Source organism: Lepidochelys olivacea (genome assembly GCF_965140295.1).
Source record: "Lepidochelys olivacea isolate rLepOli2 genome assembly, chromosome: 9".
Classification (NCBI taxonomy): domain Eukaryota; kingdom Metazoa; phylum Chordata; order Testudines; family Cheloniidae; genus Lepidochelys; species Lepidochelys olivacea.
The window spans coordinates 36,546,897-36,574,711 of NC_140419.1; the positions used below are offsets into that span (position 1 = coordinate 36,546,897).

A 27,815-nucleotide genomic window follows, 5' to 3' on the forward strand; every position below is an offset into this window, starting at 1 on the left:
TTGGTTTAAAATAGGACGGGGAGGAAGGTATGTCTGAGTTTTAATCACAGTTGTACGACTTGATCAAGTAACCAGTAGCATCTCCCAGTGATGTTGAGACTTAATTGCTTAGCTCTTTAAAGATACGTAAAGTACTGCGTAATGCTAGGTATTATTATTTGCTCTTATTTTATCCTCTAAAATGAGTCGGAACCAAAAGTAGTAAATATGACTGGCATCTATCATTACACTGTGGTGCTCATTATGTCGAAACTACTTATACGCGTCCCCACATATAAGCACAGGTAAAGTCATAAACAATATCTAAATGTAGCCAAATTTTTGTACCTTGTTTATCTGCAGATACTGTCAGCAGAGATGCTTTTGTACATTCTAGAAAGAAAAGGAGAATGTTTTGTACATTCTAAATGAGGGACATCCCCTAGACCATGTCCTCAGGCTCAATCTACTTATTTACCCACTTGTTGGATAATTAGTAAACATTTCAAGATAGCCAAAGTACCCATTGTTGCATTCTTATTGCTGATGCTTCAGTGAATGCATTGCACTTATTAATATCCATTTTATGTGTGTTAGTTTTCATCCATCACACATGTATAGTTCACCAGTACCTAACAATGTGGGTCCCAAGTTCAGCTGCTTCCACTTGGCGTTTCTGATGTTTATGAACTCTTGGTTTTGAAGTGTAGGTTCATTATTTGCAGAATTCAGATTCCCATGGTTTATCAGCAGAAATGCGTTTGAACTGCTAGTGAATTAATATCAAGGCATAAACTTAACATATGATAAATTCCTTTGGTTTAAAATGTCCCTTTGAATGGTCAGATGGACAGGGCTACAAACTGAGAATCCTTACTATCTGAGAAAACCAGGTATGCACAATACCATGCCACCAGTCTGCTTTCAAGCCTCAGGTCTACCCACATTTTTCAAACCATATTAGCACCTTAAAAATATATATATATTTTTTTAAAAGTGCGTTTTTATTCGAGTGTGCGTTGGTGTGGATCCCATTGTAGGTGCTCTTGGGCTCCATGAGTGCAAGATCAGTGCCAGGTGTTTGCCCTGTGCCTCAAAGAGCATAACAGCTGTGATTCTCCCTCATTTTCCCACTTAGTGCCCACAGCAGTGAAATGGAACCTGGTAAGCGTCCAACTTGTTAATTAATAGCTATTAAAATTAATGGAGAGCTAAATCTCTGAAAACTCTTCAAAAATCTTCAAAACTCCTCTAATCTACAGATATGCACCTAATATACATGCAACCTGGCTGAACTGAATGCCAATAAACAGTCCTTCTTTTATAGCCTCCTCCCCAGTACAGGGCTCCTCAGCATGGTGGATTTACCCACAAAGAACAGTTCATTCTTGCTTGGATGGTGCTAAAAACATTTGAAAACCATATGTACATAGCTTTGTTACAGAATGACTTACAAAAAGTCTACCTAGTTTACTGCACTGTTTAATTGTTTTGTAATGGGTTGAATCTATTAGAATCTTTCTACCAAGTAAGTTTAACACCTTCCTAGAGTTGTTTTAATGTGAGCTGAAAGCTAAATACATAGGGCCAAAAGTAGCTGGGTCCATCAGTCTCTTATATGTTAATCACCTAAGTGAAGAAAATAAACAAGGATGCCAACTATATGGTGATGGTTTTTATCAAATGTACACAGTTCCACTAAAAACTGGAGCGAAGATACCAATTTATTTCATAAAAGCCATTAAAATAGCACTGGCTGTTGGTAATTGTTTTACTACAAATTTGTTTCTTAAATGTGCCTATGGAGATTATAGATCATTTATTATATTGTAGATATTATAGATCATATTATTATATTGTAACTACTTGAGCTGCCCTTGGAGGATGGCTTTATTTATAAATACTTGTACTTAACTGCATAGGTCACATCTTTCTGAAACACTGTATCCAAAGCAATGATGATCAGGAAAAGGTGGAATTAACTAATGTGCAGGTTTGTTTTTTGCAAACTGCAGAAATAATTTGTAATACAAAAACCTAAAATAAAATATGGAAGTTTCAAACTTACACACAAGTTGAAAAAAGGAAGTTATATGTGTGTAATGTTGATAAGCTAATATTGCACCTTTCTTTCCTCTTTTTTGTTTAATTTTACTTCTTTAATGTTAAAGTACCATTTTCAGTTAGGTTAATAATGTGTATATACATATAGTTTTATGCATTTTTATACTAATAATCATACCTGGGCCAAGATGTTTGTTGTAGTGAGTCACATTTATGGTTTCAGTTGCCTGATATTGTTGTTCTGATATTGAAAACCTTCTGTAAATTATAGGACTTTGCTAGTTTTGAGTTACAGCTTCTTTAAAGCAGAAGTGCATTATGTTGTTGTTTTTTCTTTAGTTCTGTCTTCCTTGAATGTTTCCTGGCATCAATCTGAGTTTCATGTAGGTCCATTACATAATAGTGCATGGTTCTGTGACCTGTAATTGTGTTTTAAAGGCAGTATTAGCTCACTTGACATATTTCAGTTTCATAATTGAATTTGAGTTGTTTAGCTATACCATATGTTGTTACATATGTAAACAAGCTCTACTTCTTTTGATTTACACATAGTCTACGACAGCCAGTGCCAAATTGCATATAACCAAAGATTCTCTGTAAACCTGAATGGACAGGCAGATTTAAACAATTAAGGATAGCTTGTGACATGAAGCTACAACCGAGCCCTAGATTGGGTGGTGTGGAATGTACTGCCTTAGTGGAGCTCTAGCAAGTAGAGCATAATGCTATCCAGGACTTTCTAGGAATGCATATTCTGTGCTACCTTTAAAGCACGTTCTGTGTGTATTACTTCCATGCTGACTGGGGCACAGAACAAGAGCCCATGGCCCTCCACATTTCCTTGGCTTAGGTCCGCACTGATGGATAGGCCTGTGAGTTCTGCCCTCTGAATACAGGGGACTCCCATTGTGCATGGCTCATATGTGTGGGGGCAGGGAGAAGAGGCTCGTTTATTTTTTATCATGGTAGCACGGAGGAAGCTCGGTCCAGGATGGGTGTGTGCCTACACTGCATTTAAAAACCCCTTGGCAGCAAGTCTCAAGGGCTTGTCTTCACTACAGACTAAATCAGTGCTGCTGCGATCAATGCAGCAGGCATCGATTTTTAGTGGGTCCGTGGATGCGATAAGTTGATGGGAGAGTGTCTCCTGTCGATTGAGCGCAAAGTAGATGCCGCTGTATGTTACGTCCACTTAAATTAACTTAAATCGACTTGCATGGTTAGTATGGACACGGCCTCAGAGCCACGGTCTACAGACACAAGCTTGCATGGCTCATGCTACAGCACAAAAAAAGCTATGTAGATGTTCGGGCTCAGGCTGGAGCTTGGGACCTGAAACCTGGTGAGGGAGGTGGGTTTTAGAGCCCGTTTTGCAGCCCAACCCCAAACATTTTTACAACTGTTTCTAGTGTCATAGCAGAGTCCGAGCCTGTAGAGCCAGGCTCTGATACTGGCTGCCTTGGGTTTTAAAATGCAGTGTAGACGTGCTCATTGTGCTAGGCACTATACAAAAAAGGTGACTGAAGACAGTTCCTGCCCCAGAGAACTCATCTTTACTTTTTTCAGAGTAACAGCCATGTTAGTCTGTATTCGCAAAAAGAAAAGGAGTACTTGTGGCACCTTAGAGACTAACCAATTTATTTGAGCATAAGCTTTCGTGAGCTACAGCTCACTTTGTATACCCATGGAGAGACTGGGAAAGTAGTTGATTTTAGAATAGGTAACTTGTTTTAGGTTGCGTCCATAATCACTTCAGCAACATTCTAGCTTGTGAATCATTGCCAACCCCTGGCTCCTGGGAGTTTCTGTTATCCTTTCAAGCACTTGCTGCTGCTGCTTTTCCTGGGATGTAAATGCTGCTCCCTGGTCTACAACTTTTGTGTACTAAACCTAGGCCACATGGGCTTTAGTCCCACAGTTGTTTCTAGTTTTTGAAAGCATCAAATAAAAGTAACTTGTCCCCAGTGGAAAGCATATCTGCAGCTTCAGGAGCAACAGTAGTGCTGTTCTAACTCTGTAGCATCACAGATTCACTGGAGTGTGAGGTGCTACTGTTGTAATAGCATCATTAATACTATTGGTATTAATACTGATACCATGGATACTATACAGATCAGTCACTTTCCTGGTTTTAATCTCGTCAATTGATACCCTAGTATTTAAACTCTGTTCATAAATTTTCTTTGGAGCTAGTATGCCCTTTTTTTCCTCAAAGTTGCCTAGAATATTAAGTTATTTTTAATTGCCTCAACTTTGTTGATTTTTTTTTTTTTTTACAAAAGTACACTTTTTGTCTTGGTTTTATTCAAGAATCACAAGACAAGGACTATAATGTTCTTGCGTGCAAGCCTATAAACAAGGCAGTGAAATAAATAACAATGTCTCAAGGTATCAGGAAAGTCTGGTTAATGGTGATATCCTCTAGCGACCATCTTCATTATGTGACATGAGGAGGGTGAATTTGTTAGGCCAGTTAGTAACAGTCATTGCTTTGAGGCCAAATTGTTAAATGATTCATATAAGTGCCACAGAGTGTATGTTTCTCACCTGTTCACGTTTACTGTTTCATTTCTCTTTGTATAGTATCTGTTGGAGCAGTGGTTCCCAAACTTGTTCTGCCGCTAGTGCAGGGAAGGCCCATGGCGGGCCATGCCGGTTTGTTTACCTGCCGCATCTGCAGGTTTGGCTGATCGAGGCTCCCAGGGGCTGCAGTTTGCTGCTCCAGGCCATTGGGAGCCGCTGGAAGTAGTGGCCAGTATGTCCCTTGGCCCGCACTGCTTCCAGCAGCTCCCATTGGCCTGGAGCCGCGAACTGCGGCCACTGGGAGCCGCAATCAGCCGAACCTTCGGACACGGCAGGTAAACAAACCGGTGCGGCTTAACGGAATATCAATTAAGTGTTTATATCTCCAATTCAAATACTGACCTTTTTCCTACAGTGAATTTGTATGCACTCTGACATGCATAGCTATAAAAATCTCCATAATTTTTTATATTGTACAAGCTGGTAGGAATGAACTAGCACATTTTGAAACTAATGTGTATTAAAATTAATGAATATCCTGAGACCTTAAAAATGTTGGTGTAGGAATGTTTTCAGTAAGTAGCGGATTTGCTATTTGGAGTTATGGAGCATGCTCTTAAAAATAAAGGCAAACATTTTATCATCTCACAACAGTACTAGTACAAACCACAAGAACTTCCTCCTCTTGATGGTGTCTTAGTAATGTCACATGCATGGTTTCATTCAGCACTATACTATTAAATGCCAGATAACAATTGTAGCCCCTACCTGATTTATTCACCTCATCCTGTTTACTTTTGGAGAGAGGAATAGAGATAAGAGAGACATACAAATGAATGGGGAAGGAAAGTTTATCAGGCACTCTCTTATTTACCATTTCTCCTAATACAAATGTTAGAACACTCAACAAAAAGTGGGATCGCTGATTTTCTTTTGGTCTGTGTGTATGAGAGTAGGAGACACTATCCAGTAATGGGCAGGTGGGCTCTAGAGGAATGGTCTTTAGGCCATATGTAATAGGTGGATACTGTTTTATGAGGATTTGTGGCCCATATTTGAAATGTATATTAAATAGTGTTGGATATATGAGTTTCTTGGCCAATGCTTCAGGTTGAGGCTAAGCAGAGAGATGGAGGTGGAATAAGTTCGTTTGTGATGATCTTAAAGAAAAATGTCGGTCTTTTAACAATTGTGTGCAGTGTTGTTGTAGCCATGTTGGGCTCAGGATATGAGAGAAACAAGGTAGGGGATGTGATATCTTTTATTAGACCATCTTCTGTTGGTGGAAGGGACAAGCTTTTGAGCTTCCAGGGCTCTTTTGTAGGTCGCTCACTAGCAGCCCTTGTCCTCAAAGGAAATCTTCACAGCATCTTCAAAAGTTGATTTATTCGTGGGCATGCAACGGAGGACTTCTGAGAACTCAGCCAGAGTGAGAGGCAGCTCTAGCTGGTCCCGGTTGCCCACGCTAACCGTCAGGAGTCCATCCCAGAGCACTCTGCAAGCGTTGGGATCGGTCGGATCTGGGAAGAAAAGTCTCGTGTAGAAGGCCCTGGCCCTCCCACACATCTCCTCTGGATCTCTGAGGGAGGATGCCGTCCTCTTCCAGAAGGCAGGTGATGTGCTTCTTAGCCCCCTTATTTTTCTCCAGGGCATAGAAGAAGTGGGAGCCACGGTCCATCTCCCGAAGGAAGTGGATGTGGAATCGAGCAAAGGCACTCCGGGCCCGATGGGAACTTAAATGCATAATTCTGTTGGGGCACTAAAAATTGTGGTCTCAACAGAGATGCTGGTTTTATGACTCATTACAGCAATTTGTAACTACCAACCTTCCGTTGTCCTCTGCCTGTAGAGGTGTTAATTGCCCACTTCATCTTACCTGGTTTGTTGCAACATGTGTTAAGTTAACTCCTCATGCTTAACAAACTGTCTGACCTTATATTTAGATGTGACGCTCTGGTTATGTTTTCCAGATCTGAAGATGAACTCTGTGAAGCTCCAAAGCTTGTCTCTTCCACCAGCAGCAGTTGGTCCAATAAAAGATATTACCTCACCCACCTTGTCTCTTCCTTAAAAAGCAATTTGAAAATTTCATTTCCAGCAGTGTCGTGAATCAATAGATATTTGTTATAGAATTAAAGTTTAAAATAAGGGTATTTTTGATTGGGAACTAAGGTTCAGATTTGGAATGTGCGAATTTTTGCAGTACTAAGCTTTTTTTTCACTTAGGGGAAACATAATTAAATTGGTTTGTTCCCTTTAAAAATAAAAAAGGTGGTGGGGGGAGCTACTTCAGATTATACATGGGCATTTCCACATAGTATGGCGACTTTCTCCTATGAACAGCTGAACAGCATAAAGGATACAGATTTGTCTTTGACATGTTTTTCTTCATATAATGTCGCCACTAACAATGTCAGCATTGTGTTGATTAGTCTAGCCTTTTTTTAATCTGTGTAAATAAAGACTTGGAAAGCTAAATACTGAGTTTATAAAGGGTAGCAGTCTGGGTGTGGGAGCGTGAGGGGGGGGGAATGTAATTCAATTATTCCGCTGTTTCCCTGCAGTTTAAACCATGAACAATCTCTTGAACACATTTTGAATTATACAGGTGTGTGGGATATAAACTTATATTTACATTTATGTATTTTTTCCTTATAGGACCGTGTATATGTACAACAAAATAATGTGGAGAATGTCTACAATTTGGGATTAATAATTTTTCGAGATCAAGTTGTACGTTATGGCTGTATAAGAGATCACCTACGACAGACTCTGTTGGATATGATCGCAAGAGAGCGGAAAGGAGAAGTTGTAGATAGGTATGATGGCTCTGACTGATTACTGTTCTATTTAATCTTTAATCATAGAGTGGTAAGTAGTATTTACAAGATAAAATATGTATAGCTTGCTTGCTTGCTTTGCAAACCACCAGTTAGTCTGTAATTCTGATCACAGGTATGTTGGAGAGTTGTTCTTTAAAAGACAAAAAAAAAGATTTTTGAACACTTGTCTCCTGTAAATGTTGAATGCATATGTCTGGATAACTTAAAGTGTACTAAGAAAACTGTTAAATAAATATTTAGTTTATCTACAAAGGTTTCATATTTACTCCCTGCTTTTATTTTTTGTTTTTGTTTCAAGTCTTTCCCATTACTTTGCTTTCCAGGTTGCTCTAAAGTTTGCGGTTAAGGCAATTCCTTGTGCATTCCTTCTCCTTGTTTCCTCTTTTGCTTGGACACTCCTTGTTTGACCTTTTTGGGGTGGGGGAAGGTTTATTTTTTCTCTCCATTTTACTTTTCTAGAGTTTTAACGTGCCTTTCTCTGTTAATTTGTTCCTTTCTAAATACATTTCTTATTCTGTTTTACAATTTCATCAGATGCTGATTGCCATGCCTCATGCTACATCTGAAGTAACTTGCAATTTGCAAGTTTTTTGTGCCTCTCCAACTTCACAGCAGCTGTTGGGTGTGGAGGCATGTAAACTGCATGCTGCTTTAGTTGCAGTAGTGTCATTGGGATTGCCCAACAGGCATTTTATTAAGAGAATAATATTGTCTGTCAGCAGCTGTATATTGTCCCCTAGTGCCACACACTGGGATTTTTCCCAGCCTGACTAATCCTTTGCACTCTTACATTATCTTTATTGACATGTACTTAACCATGTTTCGACTTGCTGACTATCTCTTTTGTCAGTAATAAAAAATACTGTATACTTTCACTGGACTAGACCAGTGCTACAACTTTAATTGTGGGATTGTTCTGGGTGAAATAAATTGCTCAGTTCACTCCACGTTGGTAGTTTTCAACTTAGCTTCATTTAAAGCAAAAATCCTGTTGGTTGTCCATTGTACTGTGGAATTTACTGTCAATATAAACTGAAATGGATTTCAAAACTGTTTACTGCTCTTGTCAGACTAGTTCCTTTGAAAGATGTTTTTTTTTTTATAATTTAATTAAATAGAAAATGTAAGACCGTTATATTTTAAAATTGCTTATAGTGGATTTGATTCCCCCCCCCTCCCACCAAATTAGCGGTTTGGGACATTAATGAGAGAAACCATCTTAGCAGCGTTCTGTACCATTTTATTAACTTTTATTCTTCTTTTTGCTCTATCTTCAAAGCATGTCTGAATTTCTAAATTGTTAACATCTTTTGGCAGAGGCGCAATAAGAAATGCTTGCCAGATGTTAATGATTCTAGGTCTTGAAGGAAGATCAGTCTATGAAGAAGACTTTGAGGCTCCATTTTTGGAGATGTCTGCAGAATTCTTTCAGGTACGGCAATGTTGCCACTTAAATTTGTATTTTAATTATATATGGAATAGAGCTAGTACATTTATAATTATGGATATGATTTTATCATGGTAAAGTTAAACAAAATTCACGCAACAGTTATGTGGGAAAATGTATAAAAATCAAGATATGGTCACGGCGAGGCCGAAGCCAGAACCCCGCTGCCTGGGGCTGACAGCTGGAGCCCCACTGCCCGGTGCTGAAGCCGAAGAATTCACAGAGATCTGCTAAAGTTATGGCATCCGTGACCAAATCATATCCTTATTTATAATTTCCTGAATAGTGTGACAATTGATAAGAATCAAAGCACAGCATTCGATAATTGTAACTTGATAAATAGGGAGGGTGTCTGTGTTTTTGTGTCTGACTATATAACAAAAATTTCCAATTAACCTTAAATTAGGGTCCTTTATAATGTCAGTAGAAAAGGGAAATTATTTGGGAAACTGCCTTATGAGAGTGATTAAGCGTATTGCAGAATTTTTAATTTCACAGGCTCTAATTGCATAAAATAAAGGAAGAATAATGAAATCTTCGTAAATAGCCTTTTGAGGGTGGACCTGAGTAATGGATTAAGAAAGTTTAACAAATTTCATAGCTAAAAATTGAGTTGGGGGAAAAATGCCACTTGTTAAAAATGGTTGCGATTCAGTCCTGCCCTCATTCATGGGGATGAGTTCCTGTATCCTGCAAAATTACTTGAAATCAGCAAGCATGTGCAGCATGATTTTTAAAAAATTACACAGCAGTATGTACCTGTGTGTGATTAGTATTTAGGTGTCCAAAATAATCCAGAAAAATTCCCATACCTGAATTTCCCTAATCTGAGGGAACTAAAATGAGTTGCTAACAAATGTCAGAATCAAAAATGTTACTTCATTTGTGAACTGCAGCATGGTGTACATGTGCTGACTTTTTAAAAAGTCAGATTACCAAAAATAATTCTGGAAAGAAGACTGGAGAGCCTTAGTTCAATATTAGGTAATTTCTTAAAGAAAAATTATCAATGCAGGATTTATGATTTATCTATCTTAACTCTTTATTGAAAAAAAAAAAGAGAGAGGAGGGAAGAAAGTTAGAGATGGACAATTTTCAAAGGAGAGAAACTGTCCATCTCTAACTTGTAAGAATTATTTATTTGAAAGATTTGACAAACAATAGATTTAAAAAGTGAAGAATTTTCTTCCAAAAGGGTTTCGGTAAAATTTCTTACTCGAGGCTATTAAAGAAATTTCTCAAATGTGAAAGAGAAAGTTATGTCTTAATTTTAAAATCTTGTTGATACAGAAAGTGGGGGAGGAATAAATAGCTAATTCTCAGTGTGTGTGAGTTGAATAAGGCGTGCTTAAGTCAGTGGTTCTCAACCTATTTACTATTGTGATAAATATGCAGCTCTCTGTGTGTTATGTGGGCTGCATCCACATGATCTATATATACTACCTATATGGCCCTGAGGATGTCGTCATGGGCCACAGCTGTGCGCTGATTGGGCCGTGGGTTAAGAACCAGTGGCTAGGGCTAGTGTTGTTCACTGTATTAACTATCTGGGAGTGAGAAAATCAGATAGCAAAATTTGCTGACAGCAATTTAGGTTAGTCAATTCCAAATAATTGAACTCCGAAAAAGACCTATATTAATAAAACTAAGCAATTTCAGCATCATAATGGCAGACAAAATTTACCATAGGTTCACATTGGAAGACTAAATTTGAAATAATCCAGTGGAACAATTTGATTTCAATTCTTGTTTTCCGTATGAGTTCTAAATACCTCAGAGTAACTGTGAACACTGATTGAAGATGTTTGTTTTATGTGCATTTGTGGTTATAGTGAATTAAAGATGTTGGGAGGTATAATAAGAGAAATAAAAGTATAATATTGACCAATAGGGATTCAAAATAATTTGATATGAAATTAGCTGGAATAATAAAGGCTGTGAATCCTCACATCTCAATTTATCACCAGCGGGCGTTAAAGAGAAATTTCTATCTTTCCTTTCTTTCCTCTTTTCCCCCATAGTATAGTACTATACAGCTCGGTACACTGTATTGGGGGTTTTATGCCTTTCTCTGGATCGTATGACCATGGCTACTATTGGAAATTTGGCATGGCAAATCCCGTGCCCAGAGAAACTGATGTTCTTATTGTGCTCACAGAGGCGTGAGCTTAACCCTGGGTATATGAGTAGGCCCTTTGAGCTCACATACTTCGAGTTAAGTACATTCATAAATCTTTGTAGGATCATGGGTGTGGTGATTTCACATTTTTGTCATTTTTTTGTTTGGTATGGGCCTATTTATAAATGATGTGATTAATACAGAATAAATTTCATAGTACTTTCCCACTTTAAAAGTATCTCAGGTATTAATTTGTTTTTTTTAATCACAGATGGAAAGTCAGAAATTTTTAGCTGAAAATAGTGCTTCAGTATATATAAAGAAAGTAGAAGCTAGAATTAATGAAGAAATAGAACGGGTGATGCACTGCCTTGATAAATCAACAGAAGAGCCAATTGTGAAAGTTGTTGAAAGGGAACTTATATCCAAACACATGAAGACTATAGTGGAAATGGAGAACTCTGGGCTTGTTCATATGCTGAAAAATGGAAAGACAGAAGGTAAGACTAGATCACACTGGAAGCAAAAATGCCTGGAATGCTGCTGTGATTCTTGTGACACTTGTAACCTTGCTTTTAAGTCTCAGTATGGGTTCTCTTTACACCTTAATATTGATGTTCCTATGGAAGCTTAAAACCCCCACTAGTTCTATGTTAAATATATCTGGGAAAGTTGCTACAACTTTAAATGCATCTTAAGTAAATTAGGTCACAGTCACCTCAGGGCAGGGACTGTACCATCCATGTCATATATTTCTGCTTAATGCCAAACGTTCTGCTTCTCAGTGAAATATAAAAGAGTCATTGGCAAAAGAATGAATCGTATTATCCTGTCATATGTCTCCTACCTTCTGTGAACCACTGTAATGCCAACCTGCCACTCTTCCAATGCATTGTTCTCAAAATGCATCTTTCTGTGGAGTGTCAGAAAGGTTCCATGGATTAATTTTGGCCAACAGGCCATAGTTTGAGAACTGCTAGAGTAAGCCATTCACTTAACAGTAGACTTGCATGATGAATGCATTGACGGAAGAGACTAAAAACTGCATTGCAGAGAATTGTCTCAGTTCTGTTTAATAATAATAATAAAAAAAAGCACACAATTATTCTTCTCCTCAAGATAGCAATTTAAGAGGTGAACATGAGACATGGAGTGATTGGTTATAATTTCCTGCAGCAAGAGAGGCCTTGAGCCTCAGGACAGGAAAGAGGTGAGTGTAGTGTGAGTGGCTCTAGTAGTATTCAGTACATATTCACTCATCCTCAATCTTCAAAGTAGTAGTACATCCAGGAATTGATAGATTTCAAAAGGGTGTGAGGTAACTAAAACTCTTATGACTTCAGAATTGTAACTTAAAAGGAGAGACCGTAAAAGAAACATACAATGGAAACAGAACTTCAGTCATGTGGCTAAAGCACCATTTTAAGGTAGAAAAACTTGTAAGAATAAGGGGAGTGAAGAAAAAATGAGAAAAGGAGGAAATCAACAAAGTCAGTCAAATGCAGAGGCTCATATTAAGGAAGAATATTAGTCACACAAGCTCTGTATCGATTTCCTCATCTGTTTAAAAATATCTCCTTTTATCACTCAAAGGGGTTTTGAGTTTACATTACTGTAGGGCTTTTCAGAGGAGAAATGGCACAGAAGTGCTAAGTAATGTATCAGTATTTCTGTGCAATAAATTGTACAACAGTGTTCATATCAGAACAGGAAGGTAACTGAGCTGTCTCTTATGCAAATAGTTCCTTGTTCCCAAAGCAACTTTAGAAACACGAGGAAGTCAGATAGAAGGTAACACTAGTCAGTGACAGAGAACCAAGGTGTGAGTGGACAAAGGTATTAGCTGTGTGGAAAGAGAAAATGTTCATCTTCTTTAAAGAGGAGATGACAGGACTATATTTAACTGGATATTGGTGTATAAAGTAAAGTGACTCTGAGGTTTCCAGCTGGTGAGACGAGTGGTTGAATGGTCAATGAAGGATTATATGGAAAGTTATCTTCAGCTTTGGAAGTATATCTAATCCGAGTTAACTAGGGATTCAAAACTGTATGAGAGAGAGCTCAAAGTAAGACTGGATAGAAGGGAAATATTTGTGGATGAAGTATTATGTTAGAAAATCATCTGCATAACAGTAGTGACTGAACTTAGAGGACTATGATGTCAAGAGTGTGTGGAGGGAGGAATCGGATACCAGATACCAAAAACATGACACCAACAGAGAGGAGGAGAAAGGAAGGTAAGGAGATATTGAAGGAGCAGTTGGTTGGTAAGGGGAGAGCCAACAGAAAGCTAAAGATGGAAGATTAATCAGCAGCATCAAAGGCAGCAGGCAAAGAAGAAAGGGATAGAGAATCCCCATTAATTTAATAGGAGGAGTTCCAGGGCTAGAGAATAGGAAGTCAAAGAAGTGCAAGTAGATGGCAGATACTAGGATTTTTTGAGGCTAACATGAGGAGGAAAAGGAGATGGTAGTGAGTGTAGTAGGAAGAGAGTGAGAGAGGCAAGTGGGATAAGCCAAGATTTTTTTCAAGATAAGAGCATGCTTGAATGCAGAAGATGCTAATAGTGGGAGAGCCTTTAAAGGTAAGTGGGGTGGATAGGAACAAAACAGGGAGCTGGTGATGGCAGAACAGGCACAAATTCAATGGGGTAGGCATGGGTTAGAGGCAAGTAGTAGAAAAGAACTCCGACACAGTTACAAAGGATGATGGTTCTAGAGGAAAGTGTGTGTGTGTGTTGGGGGGGGGGGTGTTGAAGTATTATATAACTTAACCCCCCTCTCCCCTCCCCCTAATCCTCTGGAGCAAAGAAGGGCAGGAATAAAGGGACTCAACACAGGAATGGAGGCAAGAGCTGAAAATTGTTACTGCAAATAAGATTAAGTTTTTTACGTTATTGACAAACAGATATAAAATGATGAATTTGGGTCTGTTTTAGCTAAAAACTCATTTTTGCTTTGGGAATTTAACATTTTAGCAATTTTAAGTGAAAACTAGAAACTGTCATTTAACTAACCCCTTTCTATTTTAATTTTTTAAGTATTCTCTCATCCTTAAATAAGGTGTTTGATCTTTGGGATGGTGAATTTGAAGAGTACATTGCTGAACAAGATTTACAGCACATCCCCACTAATAAATGTCTCATTATCTAGAGAATTGTGATGCTGTATTTTTTGTTCTGTTAGCAGATGTTGGCTTTTTTTTATTGGAGAGGCTGTTCTATGTGAATCTTCTGAGACAGAACTTGTCCTATTCATACCTATTTTGCATGTCTAATGAATGAGATGCATGCAGATATGGTACATGTTGGCTGTAGTGCACAATATTTCACTGTTTCTGTTTTCAGACCTTGCTTGCATGTACAAGTTATTTAGCCGTGTGCCGAATGGCCTGAAGACAATGTGTGAGTGTATGAGTTCGTACCTGAGGGAGCAAGGTAAAGCTCTAGTATCTGAAGAGGGAGAAGGAAAGAACCCAGTTGACTATATTCAGGTAGATAAAAGTTCTCATTGTTGTCTTTTCAATGTTTTTATTTGTCTCACAGGGTAGCAAAGATTTTTGAGCAATGCTTTGTTTGGGAGTTAAACCTCCAAACTGATGCACAAATGGTTAGGAATAAAACTATACCTTACAGTTTCAGGTTGTTACAAACCTGTCTGTGGTGAACTTTGGGAAATATTTTCAATTATTTTCATACCCATGGTGCTTGGAGAATAATACTTTGTATATTTGTTTTTATTTGCTTATTTTATTAAATGAAATATATTCAGGCTAATTAAAGAAATTCCTAGGAAATCTCTGCTTTTCTCCCAATAAGTGACAAGCACTAAAAGTTTCTAGGAGAATACTTCCTCTTGACCAGAAATCTGTACTTAGCAACTCCAGGTGTAATGATTAGGAGTTGTAGGCAAATGAACAACACACCACATGGATGGATGTACACTTTTTTAGGCCACAACTTTATTAATTTTAACACTGAGGAGAGGGAGAGTATGCACCCATGCCCTGCTCCCACATACTAGGAGTGTAGAGTTAAAGTTCCCACCATAAAACAGTACCTGGGGGTAGACCCCTTGTAGGCCTACTCCGAGGACTTGTGCCTGAATCCTCTTTGCCTTCCCCCACATGAATGGGGAAGAGATGACCAACGGGTGACCTTAGTACACAGACTTCAGATCTCCTTTTCTTGTATAGATGCAGAGTCCATCAGCTCAAGTCTCCTTTATCTCAGGAGCTAGCAGGCTTCCCCTTATCCTTGCTGGACACCGGCCATAAATTGCAACAACCTAAACAGTCTTACCTTTCCTAATATTAAACATTCATGTTCTATTTCGTACAACTCAACTGTGTCACTGTTGGTATGACTATATTGCAGTTGGGAAGTGTGATTGCAGCATGTGTAAGCTTATCTAAACTAAATCAAAGCTAGCTTGAGTAACAATAGCAGTGAAACTATGGCAGCAGAGGCAACTGCACAGGCTGGCCCCACCTATATGCTAGGGCAGCAGCTGCGTGAGTATTAAACCTCAGAATTACGATCACCTCAGGAATGGAAGTTGTCCATAACTCTGAAATGTTCATAACTCTGAACAAAACATTATGGTTATGTTCTTTCAAAAAGTTTACAACTGAACATTGACTTAATACAGCTTTGAAACTTTACTGTGCAGAAGAAAAATGCTGCTTTTAACCATCTTAATTTAAATAAAACAAGCAGCTTCCTTATCTTGTCAAGTCTTTTTTTAAACTTTATTTTTTTTAGTAGTTTACATTGAACACAATACTGTAATTGCCTTTTTTTTTTTGGTTGGTCTCTGCGACTGTCCGGTTGTGTAATTCTGGTTCCAAATGAGGTGTGTGGTTGACCTGTCAGTTCATAATGCTGCCATGGCTTAATTGCTATTGTTACTCCACTTAGTTTTGATCTAGTTAGATGGAAGCTAGCTCAACTATGTCTATACGTGTTGCACTCACACCTCCCGATTGCAGCATAGACATGCCCTATGAAGATGTGAGGAAGGTGGAAAAACCCACCAGACCTCTGCCAGTTTGGTCCTGTGGGAAAAGTTCCTTCCTGGTCTCAAAACACGTGATTGGTCTGACTGAGCATCCTAAAAACACAACTCCTAAAGGAACATCCTAAAAATTCAGCTGAGACTAGGGGAAAGGTGGGCGGATAGGCAGGTGGGAAGAAGAGGTTTTGGGAAGTAATTATAAATATCTCCTAGCCAATGGGAAGGTGGCAGATCTGAATGGGGATGTGGACAGCCCCTCACTCTTGCCATGCATGCTCTCTCACTTCCACCCAAAATACTTCTTCCAGGCAGTGTTGCATGCCCTGTTGAGTTTGGGGGCAGAGGGAGGCAAGTAGAGGCTCTGAAATGCAGCTTTGTAACTTCTGTTTTACTTTAATACTCTACAGTTGTATGGGATGTTTGAAAGAGGGACCTGAATATTAGTAATAGTAATTTTTATCTTGTTTAGAGTTTTTGGTGGTAGTTTTTAATTGTGTATTATGAGTGAAGCTACTGTTGAATGCAACAACCTGCCGATGGGTGTCTTCTCAAAAAGCAGGATGTATCCTCTTTGTTAAGGAATGAGATACTCTCCCCCACCCCCTCCCCTTCCCCCCCCAGGTTCTAGAGGAAAGTGATGTGTAGCACCTGGTTTATCAAGGTCACACAAGCTGAGCCAGGAGCCTATTGTCATCCTTTCCACTCTGTCCTCTCTCTTCGTAGAGGAAAAAACCTTAGTTTTAAACCCATGCAAAGAAGTCTGGAAATGTTCTTATTAAAATTGATTTCTTTTCTAAGCACTCATTTTATCTTTTTAAGGAAAACCTGTAGTTGCGGCATTATTGATTTACTTCTTACCCCATGCTTTCTCTTAAGGTGAAAACTGTTGTTTCTTCCTTAAACTCTTAAATTTGTGGGTGTATGGGGGAGGATGGTCATTTGCAAATGTCTTGTACTGTATCTAAATGCAAACATTTAGTGTAATTTCCTAATTATCATCGCTATATTAAGAGTATGGTGTTTTATCTATCAACATGGAATCAAATGACCTTATTACTGATTACTAGTAAAAGAAGCCATTTGAGTATAAAAATATTGATATTAATTGTGGAATTAATTAGTTATGTGGCAGTGCTTAAGCAGCTTCTTTACCAGACTCAAAGACAAGAACCACTTCTCAAAGAATTAAGAAGAAAATGCCTTTGATGATGAGATGAGTTTTAAAACTCTAAGAATAATTTTAAGTTAAAAAGCATAACAAAACTTCTATTTTAAAAAGCTGAAAGACTTTAATATAGAAAATAGGAGTTTTCAGACTACTTTGAAACAGAATTTCAAGTGTTAAAACCTGATGGAACTCTAAAGGGATATCTCAGAAAATGAACTGAATAAAGAGAGTTAAGACTGATTTTAATGATATGCTGAGAATTTCTTGATACAAAAACAAAAGCAATACGACCATAAAGTTGAAGATTTGCAACCCAGTTACGTATGCATTAGCAGATAGCATCTTCAGCTCATGAACATGCAACCAAAACCATCCCACAAAGATGTTGAGCTAATAAAAGTGTTACAACAGTTCATATTTGTATTCTGCCATGCCCCTGAAAGTGGTGCTGACCATAAATTTGAATTACAGCAACTAGAAACATAATTTTAAATCGAAGTAAAGATTCTGAATAATACTGCAAAATATGAAGGTAAATGCTAAATTAGCAGAATCTCTGTTTAACTATGGTCTTCTGAAATGCAATATTGCAGTGTAATTTTCTTACTAGCCATATTATATCTGTAAAAATAAAATGTTATGCTCTGTTTTTCTTAAGGGTTTACTGGATTTGAAGAGTAGGTTTGATCGGTTTCTTCAAGAATCTTTCAATAATGACCGGCTCTTCAAACAAACTATTGCGGGTGACTTTGAGTATTTCCTCAACCTCAACTCTAGGTCTCCAGAGTACCTCTCATTATTTATTGATGATAAGCTGAAAAAAGGAGTCAAGGGAGTAAGTACAAGTTCAGTTATGAGACTATACGGAATCTATGGAAAACAGTAGCAGGTTAAACTAAGCTAGTTGTCTTTTTATACTTTTATAAAGCATTATGTGACTGTGTGTAAAACTTCTTAAAAATGCACTGTTATATAGTGTGTTCGTGTGTGTAATGCTTTAGGTATGTAAAAAAAAGTTGCCTGTCACAAAAGCCTTATAAGCTAAACAGTTAACATACAGACAAAGGATGAGGGGGAAGAAATTAGACTCAAGCATGGTAAACAGTTGCTCAGTTTTTATTTATTTTTTTATGTCTTAAATTGCAGTTGGGCATGCAAGTTACAGTTACACTTAGGCATGAAAGTGGGGGGCCAGAGATGGTTAGTGGAGGAAGTCTAGTCAAAAGAATTAACTTTTAAGAGTAAGTTTTTTATTTCTGCTGGACTGTGATCAGTATTACTTGAATATAAAATATTACACAATAAAAATGTATACTAAGCCAAGAGATTTTCCTTTAGAAAAGATGTTACAGCTTACTCAAAAAGACACTGGCCAGTTTTTCTGTTTTATTGGCTCTTTCTAATTTGAAAGAAAACAAAGCAGGATAGTTTGAAAGATCAATCAAAATGGAAAGAAGCACAGACCATTTTTAATTAGAGGTGTATATGCTGAGTGTTGCTGACAGTCTTGGTCAGAATTGCTTGCTTTTTATTTCCTTTATTTATTATTCCTTTATTTATTATTCCTTTTATTTATTTCCTTTAACATGTTCATATTGCAAGAAAATCTCTGAGATCCTTATAGTTTATATTTGTTCTTGTACTTCAGAAATTAAATTATAAATTCTATTTATAAATTATTTTATACTATTTTATACTATCTGAAAATTCAGGTTGCAGTCTGAAACTGTCTTTTAACCCACTTTCTGTGTAACAGTCAAACTCAATAAAATGAGTTATTAACTGGCTTTCAGTCTTAATTTAAAATGACATGTCATTTCAGCAGCACTTCTGTTCACTTTGTTTGCAGCTTTCGAATAAAATGCTGTTTTTTCCTATTGTATATCACAGCTTTTCCCCTCCTCATTGTCTCTTCTCCATTTTCATACTAGTGGGTTTTCTTCTTTGCATGATATGACTGCCCTGCCCTTTGGCCATTTTGCTACCACAGTGGTTCCACTTCTGCCAATCTGTAATCATACTTCCCACAGGCAGAATGGGATTCTAATTAAGGGAAGCAAATTGCGTTGATGGTATGAATCATAAAAAGAGAGTCTTTAATTTGCCATAGTGGTGGTGAGGAAATGCTTAAGGATGCAGGAGTTAAATCCAATTAAATCAACATTTTAGCATTAGAACTTCCATGCTTTGTCATGGGTGCAAACTGATCTAAGGGCTTGTCTATACTTAAAACCTTAGTGTGGACACTGCATGCGTCAGTGGGTGGGGTTGTCCCTTTGGTATAGGTAATCCACCTCCCCTGAGAGGTGGAATAATTCTTCCGTCAATCTAGCTCTGTCTACACAGGGTCTTAGGTCGGCTTGATTACACCACTTGGGTGTGCGTTTTTTTATATCACTGACTGATGTAGTTAAACTGACCTCATTTGCTAGTGTAGAGCAGGCCTAACTTTGTCCTGGGTATGTAACTGGATTGTTTCACAGTGAAATGTACTCTAGTATTGATTGGTTGTGTGTGCTGGCTGTAGATTACTTTTCCATTACTTTTTGTTTTATAAGAAATTTGTACTCTGAGAGTAAAAATAGCAAATTAATTTTTTCTTTATTTTATAGCTAACGGAGCAAGAAGTAGAGACTATATTGGATAAGGCAATGGTTCTATTTAGGTTTATGCAAGAGAAAGATGTTTTTGAACGTTACTATAAACAGCACTTGGCAAGAAGGCTTCTTACAAACAAGAGTGTTTCAGATGACTCTGAGAAAAATATGATATCTAAATTAAAGGTAAGATGGCTACCTACACGCAGCTTATTTCCATCAAACTGTTCTTAAATTGAGTTTTATTCCTTTATTTCTTTTCTTTTTAATAAATGTTTAGTTGGCATAAAACTGATTACAATATACTCATTAAAATCAAATTAAAGTTTTTAATAAACAGAGAAAACACTAATCAGCTTTATTTCCATATATTAAAGGTTATCTGTCAGAAAAAAGAAATACTACTACAAAATTAGGGTTCAATGTCCCACATTGGGTAGGAGGGCATTTTAGAATATTGAACTTTTTGGGGGAGGAGGGTGGCTCTAAGAACAATTTTTCAGCAAGAAAGTGACTCCAGTGAGGCAGTGTGATCCAGTGGTTTGAGACCAGGAGTTTCATCTTGATCTTATTCCTAACTTTTCCACTGACATACTATGTAACTTTGCAAAAGATGCTTACCATTTCTGTATCAAAATGTCCTCATCTTTTAAATGCTAATAATACTTAACCATCTAAAGCACTTTGAGGTCCTTTGGTGAAAGGTTCTCTGATAAGCAGCAAGTATTATTTCTTCTGTATGAATCCTCCTTTCACCCATATGCATTCTAATAGTGATACCATACTAATCTCTGAAAACAAACTTACCTTATAGTTTCCTTCACTTCCCTCATACTCAATACTATGCGGTTTCTAAAATTTTCAGTAATCTCACTTCATAACCTATAGCATCCTTAAAAAAATTCTACTTGTCTAGAGCAAATTAACTTTTTGGATGGATGGATGAATAAACTATTATGACTTTGTTTATCAGTGTCATGGTAAATGATAGGTAAATGTTTATGCCTGTCCTGGTGAATTTTCATGACAGTTTTGCATAATTGTCCTGTATGATAAGAGATAAGGATGTTTAAAAGAAGTATTTAGAAAAAATGCAGTAGTGTAAGGGGAGATGAGAGAAAACAGATTTTACCATATTTATGTGGGTAGGCTTTAGTCCTCACATGCAAAAGAGCTTCCAAGACCTGAAAATGGGCTAGGGGTAGAACTAAGCTAAAGAAAAGTATAGAGAATGTCCTCTCCATGTTTGTCGGAGTTAGTCACTGAATGTCTCAAACATTTCAGGATTTAAGTGTTTGCAGATCCATTTTATAATTACAATACAGCAAATAATTTTTTTTGTAGACTGAATGTGGATGTCAATTCACATCTAAACTGGAAGGAATGTTCAGGGATATGAGCATCTCAAACACAACAATGGATGAATTCAGGCAACATCTACAGGCTACAGGGGTAAGAATCATTCAGATCTTTTCTTGTGCTTCTATTTTTACATATAAACACAAACCTGCACTGGAGAAATTCTGCATTACTCTTCATTTGCTCACTTCTCTCAACAAAATAAGAACTTTTTAACTTAACTTTTTTTTTAACCTTGCAACCTTTTTCTTACTCACTCTGAAAATATTTGGATCTTGAGATTTGTTTGAAGCCTGACTTATTACTTTGAGTGACACTAGTATTCTTTAAGTCCTGTTGAGTCTTTTACTGTGTCAGTGTTCTTCTAAATCAGTGGTGGGCAACCTGTGGCCCGCGGGCCGCACACGACCCGTTAGGTTAATCCACTGGCGAGCCGTGAGACACTTTGTTTACACTGACTGTCTGTAGGCACAGACGCTCGCAGCTCCCACTGGCCACAGTTTGCTGTTCCCGGCCACTGGGAGCTGCAGGAAATGGCACACTCTCAGGGACATGCTGCCCGCTGCTTCCTGCAGCTCCTGTTGGCCGGGAACAGCGAACTGCAGCCACTGGGAGCTGCGGGCAGACGTGCCTGCGGATGGTCAATGTAAACAAACTGTCTCTCAGCACGCCAGCGGATTACCCTGACAGGCCGCAGTTTGCCCACTGCTGTTCTAAATAGTTGTATGGACTGTCTTCTATAAATGAGTCACACAATTGCAAAACTCTAATTTATGCCAAAACATAATGTAATAATTTAAATGTTAATTCATGAAGTAAAAGTTATACAGTATATTTGCATAGACATAGTGCTCAGTAAAAGTAGGAATAATTACAGTGGACATACAGTCTTGTCAATACACCAGTACATGACAAGATTTGAAAAGCTTCGTAGCTAAACTTATGAACTGTTAAACTGCTTTACCAGCAGGTGGCGTACACTTACTTGTTGTTGAGGCAAATCGATGATAAATGTTTAATCATCAGTTAGTATTTGAACTCATGAGCTCCACTTTAAAGTCGCATTTTTGTATGTCCCTTTTTAAAGAAATGTTTGTGCAACTCTTTGTTATTGTCTGTCAGTTCCGTTTTAATTTTTTATCAAGGATTTTTTCCCCATGTTTTTTTATTAAAGGGACCTTTCTTTTTATCTCATTTTGGTCAAGTTTCTTTTTAGACATTTAGTTTTTCTTTGTGTTTGGATCTTAATTGGTATGAAATACCTTGAAGTGTTTAAAGGCTACAGAATTGAGTTTCTGCCCTTTTGGGAGTCAAAGTTTTGTATGAGATCCATCTACTTTGGTGCACATCCAACAGAATTAGTTTTATGGCAGCACTTTGACAAAATTTTGTTTGTCTAATTTTTATGGGGAGATTTTGATAGTACTAACTCTGTTGGGAGTCACAGATAGCACTATTACAGGTGGTCTTGCTAGTTCTGTTGTTCTGAATGTATGTGAATTAGATCTTAGATAGTTATTGTCACCTATGATGCACTTTTTAGATATTGACCATACAACCAACAAAATTTGTTTCCTTCCTGATTCTTTAAAAATAATTAGAGGTGCAGTTTCTGCCTGTATGTTACATCAGTGCAAGTAAAGAAAGCATTTTATGGCGTTTGAAACATTAGAACAGTGCATCAGTTTATGTCCGTGTTCTCTGTGACAGCAGTGACTTGAAGGTTAGTTTAATCCTTCCACAAAACACACAGCAAGACTTTACTACTTCATTCACTTTTGCTCATTATTAGTACATGGGTCAGTTTCTGGAGATTGTTCTTCCTGATACTGGGAAGAGCGAGGATGTGCCTTGTGGTGTACTACCTATAGAATGTGCTCATTTTGTTTCGTAGGTGGTTTGGCATTACAAGCTCCATGTTTTTATTTCTGTTTATAGCAGTCCAAAGTGCTTTGTGCTCAACGTTTTTTAAAAAAAAAACTTAAAATTCACAGTAATTGAAATACACTAGACAATAATGCTAACAGGCTTCCAAATACTACCAGCTCACAAATACGCAAAGACTCCTGTTCACCAAGCAAACCTGGATATTCTCTGTGCCAAGCCATTTTAGAATCTGAATACTGTGAATGAATTTTTTGCCTCATGGGAGCACCTCGGTTGAGCAATGCACTCTGAAATTTTCACCACCTTGAAGCAGGCAACTTAAAATCCTTATGCTGATTACTGGGAGGTGAGACTGTCCCACAAGTGATTTGAAAATGGATTACACAGACATGTTTTATTTAGAGAAATCAAAGAAGTCCACCTAGATCTTTTACAGTTTCTCAGGTATCAAAGAGAACCACAACAGAAAACTCCTCCCAGAGACTGAGCTATGTTGATTTCATGAGTAGGATTGCTACAATCTTCCCATTTTCTATAAGCAGCACTTGAAACTCTGGGCAGACATGGGATTCTTTGAGCTTAAAGGCTCTTGTTTATTGTGTAAGTGTGTATCCACAAGGTTTTGTGTTGTGTGAGTTAATGCCATATGGCTTTATACTCATTTCTGTATTACTGTAGCTGAACAGGTGAACTTAAATATCTTGTGCCAAAGAATGACAACAGCAGTTAATTTGAACTTTCACTTTCCCCAAGCAGCATAAATTTCCCATGGCTACTACACAAGATGTTGGTGTAGTGTGAGATAAGTTTACTGTATCTTGCCTCAATAGGTCTTGGGGGCCCTTGCATTCCAAATAGCCTTTACTTATCTCAAGCACATGTGTCATACACAGCCCTTGTAGAGCTCCCCCTGACTGAACGCTCACCAGACTGCTGTGTTGAGCCCCAGCACATGGGACCTAAGCTTCTTGGGTCCAAGTAGACTGGACCCTCTTTTCTCTTGACCCTTCTCGCATGTTTCCCAGGAACAGACTTTGTCTGTTATCCCTTCTTGGAAATGGGGCCCTGCAGCCCGACTTCCCTAGACCCCCAGGATCAATGCTGACTCCTCAGATTCCCAAGTAGCCTAAGCACATCCTTTCTCAGAGTTCCATCTTATGGATACTCTGGGTTTATAGTTCACCTCTTCAGGGATACGAAGAGTGAAAAGCAAACAGACACAAGGCTTTGTAAGGATTTCTTAAATACTCTTCACTTAGGCCATGTCTACCCTAGCATGTACGTTGGCAAACTTTTATCACTCAGGGTGTGAAAAAAACAGACCCCTGAGCAACGTAAGTTTTGTCAGCATAAGCGCTCATGTTCACAGTGCTATGTCAGGGAGAGACTCTCTCCTGCTGACATAGCTACTGCCGTTTGTTGAACTGGTTTTATTATGTTGACAGAAGAGCTCTCTCCTGTCAGCATAACGCAAGCATTCTTATAGCAGCACAACTGTACTGATACAGCTCTGTCGCTGTAAGCTTTTGAGTGTAGACATGGCCTTAGATAGCACAGAAATATACAGACCCAGACAAAACAATAAAACCTCTGTGCACCATTTCCCTCATTCTAGCTCATCCTTCCTTTGGGAGTGTGTCTTCGTTCAGCAATTCCTTCCTCTTTCCCCCCCCCGCCGCCTCATGCTCCTGTACAGGCTTGCACTGTGCTTCAAATCATGGAGTATCTCTTTCCTGTCACTTTGTGTCCTCCTTTCTTGGCTGGTCCCACAGTTAAACAGGACCCTCTGCTATGGGAGCAGGCTCCTCTCTTCCTCTAGATCTGAGAGTCCCTTAAGTTTATAAGTCCTATCAACTCTCGGTTCACTTGCTGCAGTGTCTAGGATTTTTCCGTTTTCTTAACCCAAGTCCCCTGCAGAGAAGCTGGGGAAAACCGGTGTTACCCTAGAATGCTCTCTTGTTCTCTTCAGGAGATCTGTTCAGGTGCTGACAGTCTTTAATGATTGGGTTATTCAGAGAGAGAGATGGTGGTGCCAACCCCTGTCTCCTTTTCACAAGGAGCCCAAGGCAGTAAAAAGTAAGACAATCATAAGACAAGGGATCAGAGAGTTGAAAAAATCAAATTGGAATTCATAAGTTTATATATAGACAGGTTCCTCAAATTGTCACATCATGGTTTATAAGTTTCAGGGCAATGAAAATACAGTAACTTAAATTCTTTACATGGTGTCAAGTATCGGGGGTAGCCGTGTTAGTCTTATCCACAAAAACAACAAAGAGTCCATTGGCACCTTAAAGACTTAGATTTATTTGAGCATAAGCTTTCGTAAGTGAAAACCTCACTTCTTCAGAAGCATGGAGTGAAAGTTACAGATGCAGACACAAATATACTGACACATGAAGAGAAGGGAAGTGGCGCGGGCCGAGAGATGTGCTTGCCGCCCTTCCTGCAGCCCCCATTGGCCTGGAGTGGCAAACCATGGCCAGTGGAAGCTGCGATTGGCCGAACCTGCGGACACGGCAGGTAAACAAACCAGCCTGGCCCGCCAGGGGCTTTCCCTGAACAAGCGGCGGCCCTAGTTTGAGAACCACTGGCTTAGAGTACATACAGAGAATGGGAATGCATGTGTTTCTCTAGCACAGTGGTTCTTGGCCTGCGGGACGCATGCCACCCAATTAGCACAAAGCTGGGCTGTGCGGCGAGGGTCTGGGGATGCCAGCTGGCCGGCCCTGCAAGGTTAGCAGGGGGGCTGCATCCCTGCCCTATGCAGCCAGGTCCAGGGTCGAGGTTGCCACCTGGCCCCACACAGCGGGGTCCGGGGGTCCCTGCCACTCAGCCCGCCACCCAGGGCTCTGCTCCTGGCCCCACTCTGTGGAGGGGTCTCTGGGCAGGAGGCATTGGGCATAAGGGTCTGTAGGGGAGATCCAGGCGGGGCGCGCTGTGGTTCTCAATCTGCGGCCCAGGTGACACATTGTGGGTCGCATATGCAGCCCACAATGATAAATAGGTTGAGAACCACTGCTCGAGCAGAACAATTCTGTAATAAAAGATGGCGCTGGGAAAGGAATCACAAGTCTTTCTTCATATTACCATTGTGGTGCAAGAGGTTCTAGAGTTTCTATTAAACAAATAGCCCCAGCGTGTTCTTTTTTTGAAACATCTGTGGTGCAATGTATGCATATGATCCTTCCTAGATAAGAGTCACAAGCCAGCTCTTCCTCATTCAGAAGCCAAAAGCCTCATAGATATAAAACTGAGTTAGTAGGTATTGGGAAGGATGATGCAGCTGATGATCGACTTTGTACATGCAGCAGTTCTTTCTTTCCCTGAGAAGCTGAAGTAGGAGAAGTCAAAAGATTATAGGACTTTAGACATTTTCCAGATTGATGAACCTGAAACCTTGGGTTTTGGAGGTCATGCAGCACAATTCTCGACTTGAAAGACACTGTCCCTCTATTAGTCCATGCTACACACATGCTGGTGATAAGAGGAGTCATATGAGACTTGGCATTCCTAAAACTTATTCCAAATCAAATATCTGACCCATTATGTTTAGTACTGCATCTGTGAGAATCTGAACGAGCTCAGGCTCTTGTCTATGACTAAGATGTTTCAAAGATTCAGTGGGTAAGAAAGCATACTCTTCTTTCCAGATACGATGTTGCGGTTCCACTATATTCAGTAAACATATTTTCCATACCCTCATGCCCATGCTGATACCACAGTTCACAAGCAAGGTATTATCTGGAACAAACAAAAATACTTTAATTCAGTGCACCTTTTTGTTGATTGTATGCATTGGCTTAATGTTCAAGGGTATGTCTGCACTGTGATAATAAACCTCTGGCACAGCTGTGGCTGGCCCAGGTCAATTGACTTGTGCTCATGAGGCGCAAGCTATGAGGATATAAAATTGCAGTGTAGACATTTGGGCTCCAGCCCGAACCTGAACATCCATGCTGTGATTTCAGAGCCCCTCAAGTCTGTCAGCTGACCTGGCTCTGAGATTTGGTGCTGTGGTTTTTTTAATCTCCGTGTAGACATACCCCATCTCTAGATGGATGATTGACTGCATTTCTCTGAACATCAGTGTCATGTTAAGGCTCATGAAATCAGAAGCATGTCAATAACATTGGATGGCCTTTGGTTCACTCTGGAGAAACCTCAGTACAGTTCTTTATGTATATTTGTAAAATATTGTTTTAGACTGTTCTCTTGAGTCCAGTCTCTGTTAAACCCTGTTTCTGGATTGTGTGGCCCAGCTGACTTTTATTTTTTCCCCGAAGAGGTCTTTTGATGTTAGTTCTAATGTATTTATTAGGTGCATTTTATTCTTCTAATATAAAAATAGCATTCTTAATACTTCTCAGGGATGCTATGTCGCTATTTAACTTGGGAGGCCTCTACTTTTTTTCCCAATGATATTTGTGACTTTTTTGTCTTTAATCTGATCCACTCTATTGCTGTATATTAGTTTTTGTAGTCTGTAAGAACCTGGATCTGTTTATAATTATACTTTTTCTTTTTAAGAAAAGTACTTACCTATAAGCATGTTCCTTGGAGGTATTAATCGTAAGCCGTCATTAACCCAACTCATTTCCCTGTGGAAGCTGGAGATACTCAGTTATAAGTTTGGCACTATGGAATTTAGTTAAGACACTTTTTGACAATTGTACTTTGATTTCAGATAGATGTGTGCCACCTGCTGATGAGACCATTTAGACCATCAGCTGTAGAGTGTTCCAAGCTTGTGTGAATACCTATGTTAATAACAACTTTCAGAGAACAAGTGTCAAAGCCACATAATTTTTTCA

At 38.8% G+C, this 27,815-nt stretch overlaps 1 protein-coding gene across 1 annotated transcript in view; it reads left to right on the top strand.

Moving 5' to 3' along the window:
* The window catches only part of CUL3 (cullin 3), a 102,695-nt gene that overhangs the window by 46,490 nt on the left and 28,390 nt on the right, over positions 1–27,815 (top strand). The window contains exons 4-10 of the mRNA XM_084638902.1: positions 7,225–7,385; positions 8,727–8,841; positions 11,247–11,475; positions 14,322–14,467; positions 17,817–17,993; positions 19,771–19,941; positions 21,100–21,207. Of these exons, the coding sequence (XP_084495028.1) occupies positions 7,225–7,385; positions 8,727–8,841; positions 11,247–11,475; positions 14,322–14,467; positions 17,817–17,993; positions 19,771–19,941; positions 21,100–21,207 (1,107 nt within the window). The remainder of the gene's footprint in view (positions 1–7,224; positions 7,386–8,726; positions 8,842–11,246; positions 11,476–14,321; positions 14,468–17,816; positions 17,994–19,770; positions 19,942–21,099; positions 21,208–27,815) is intronic.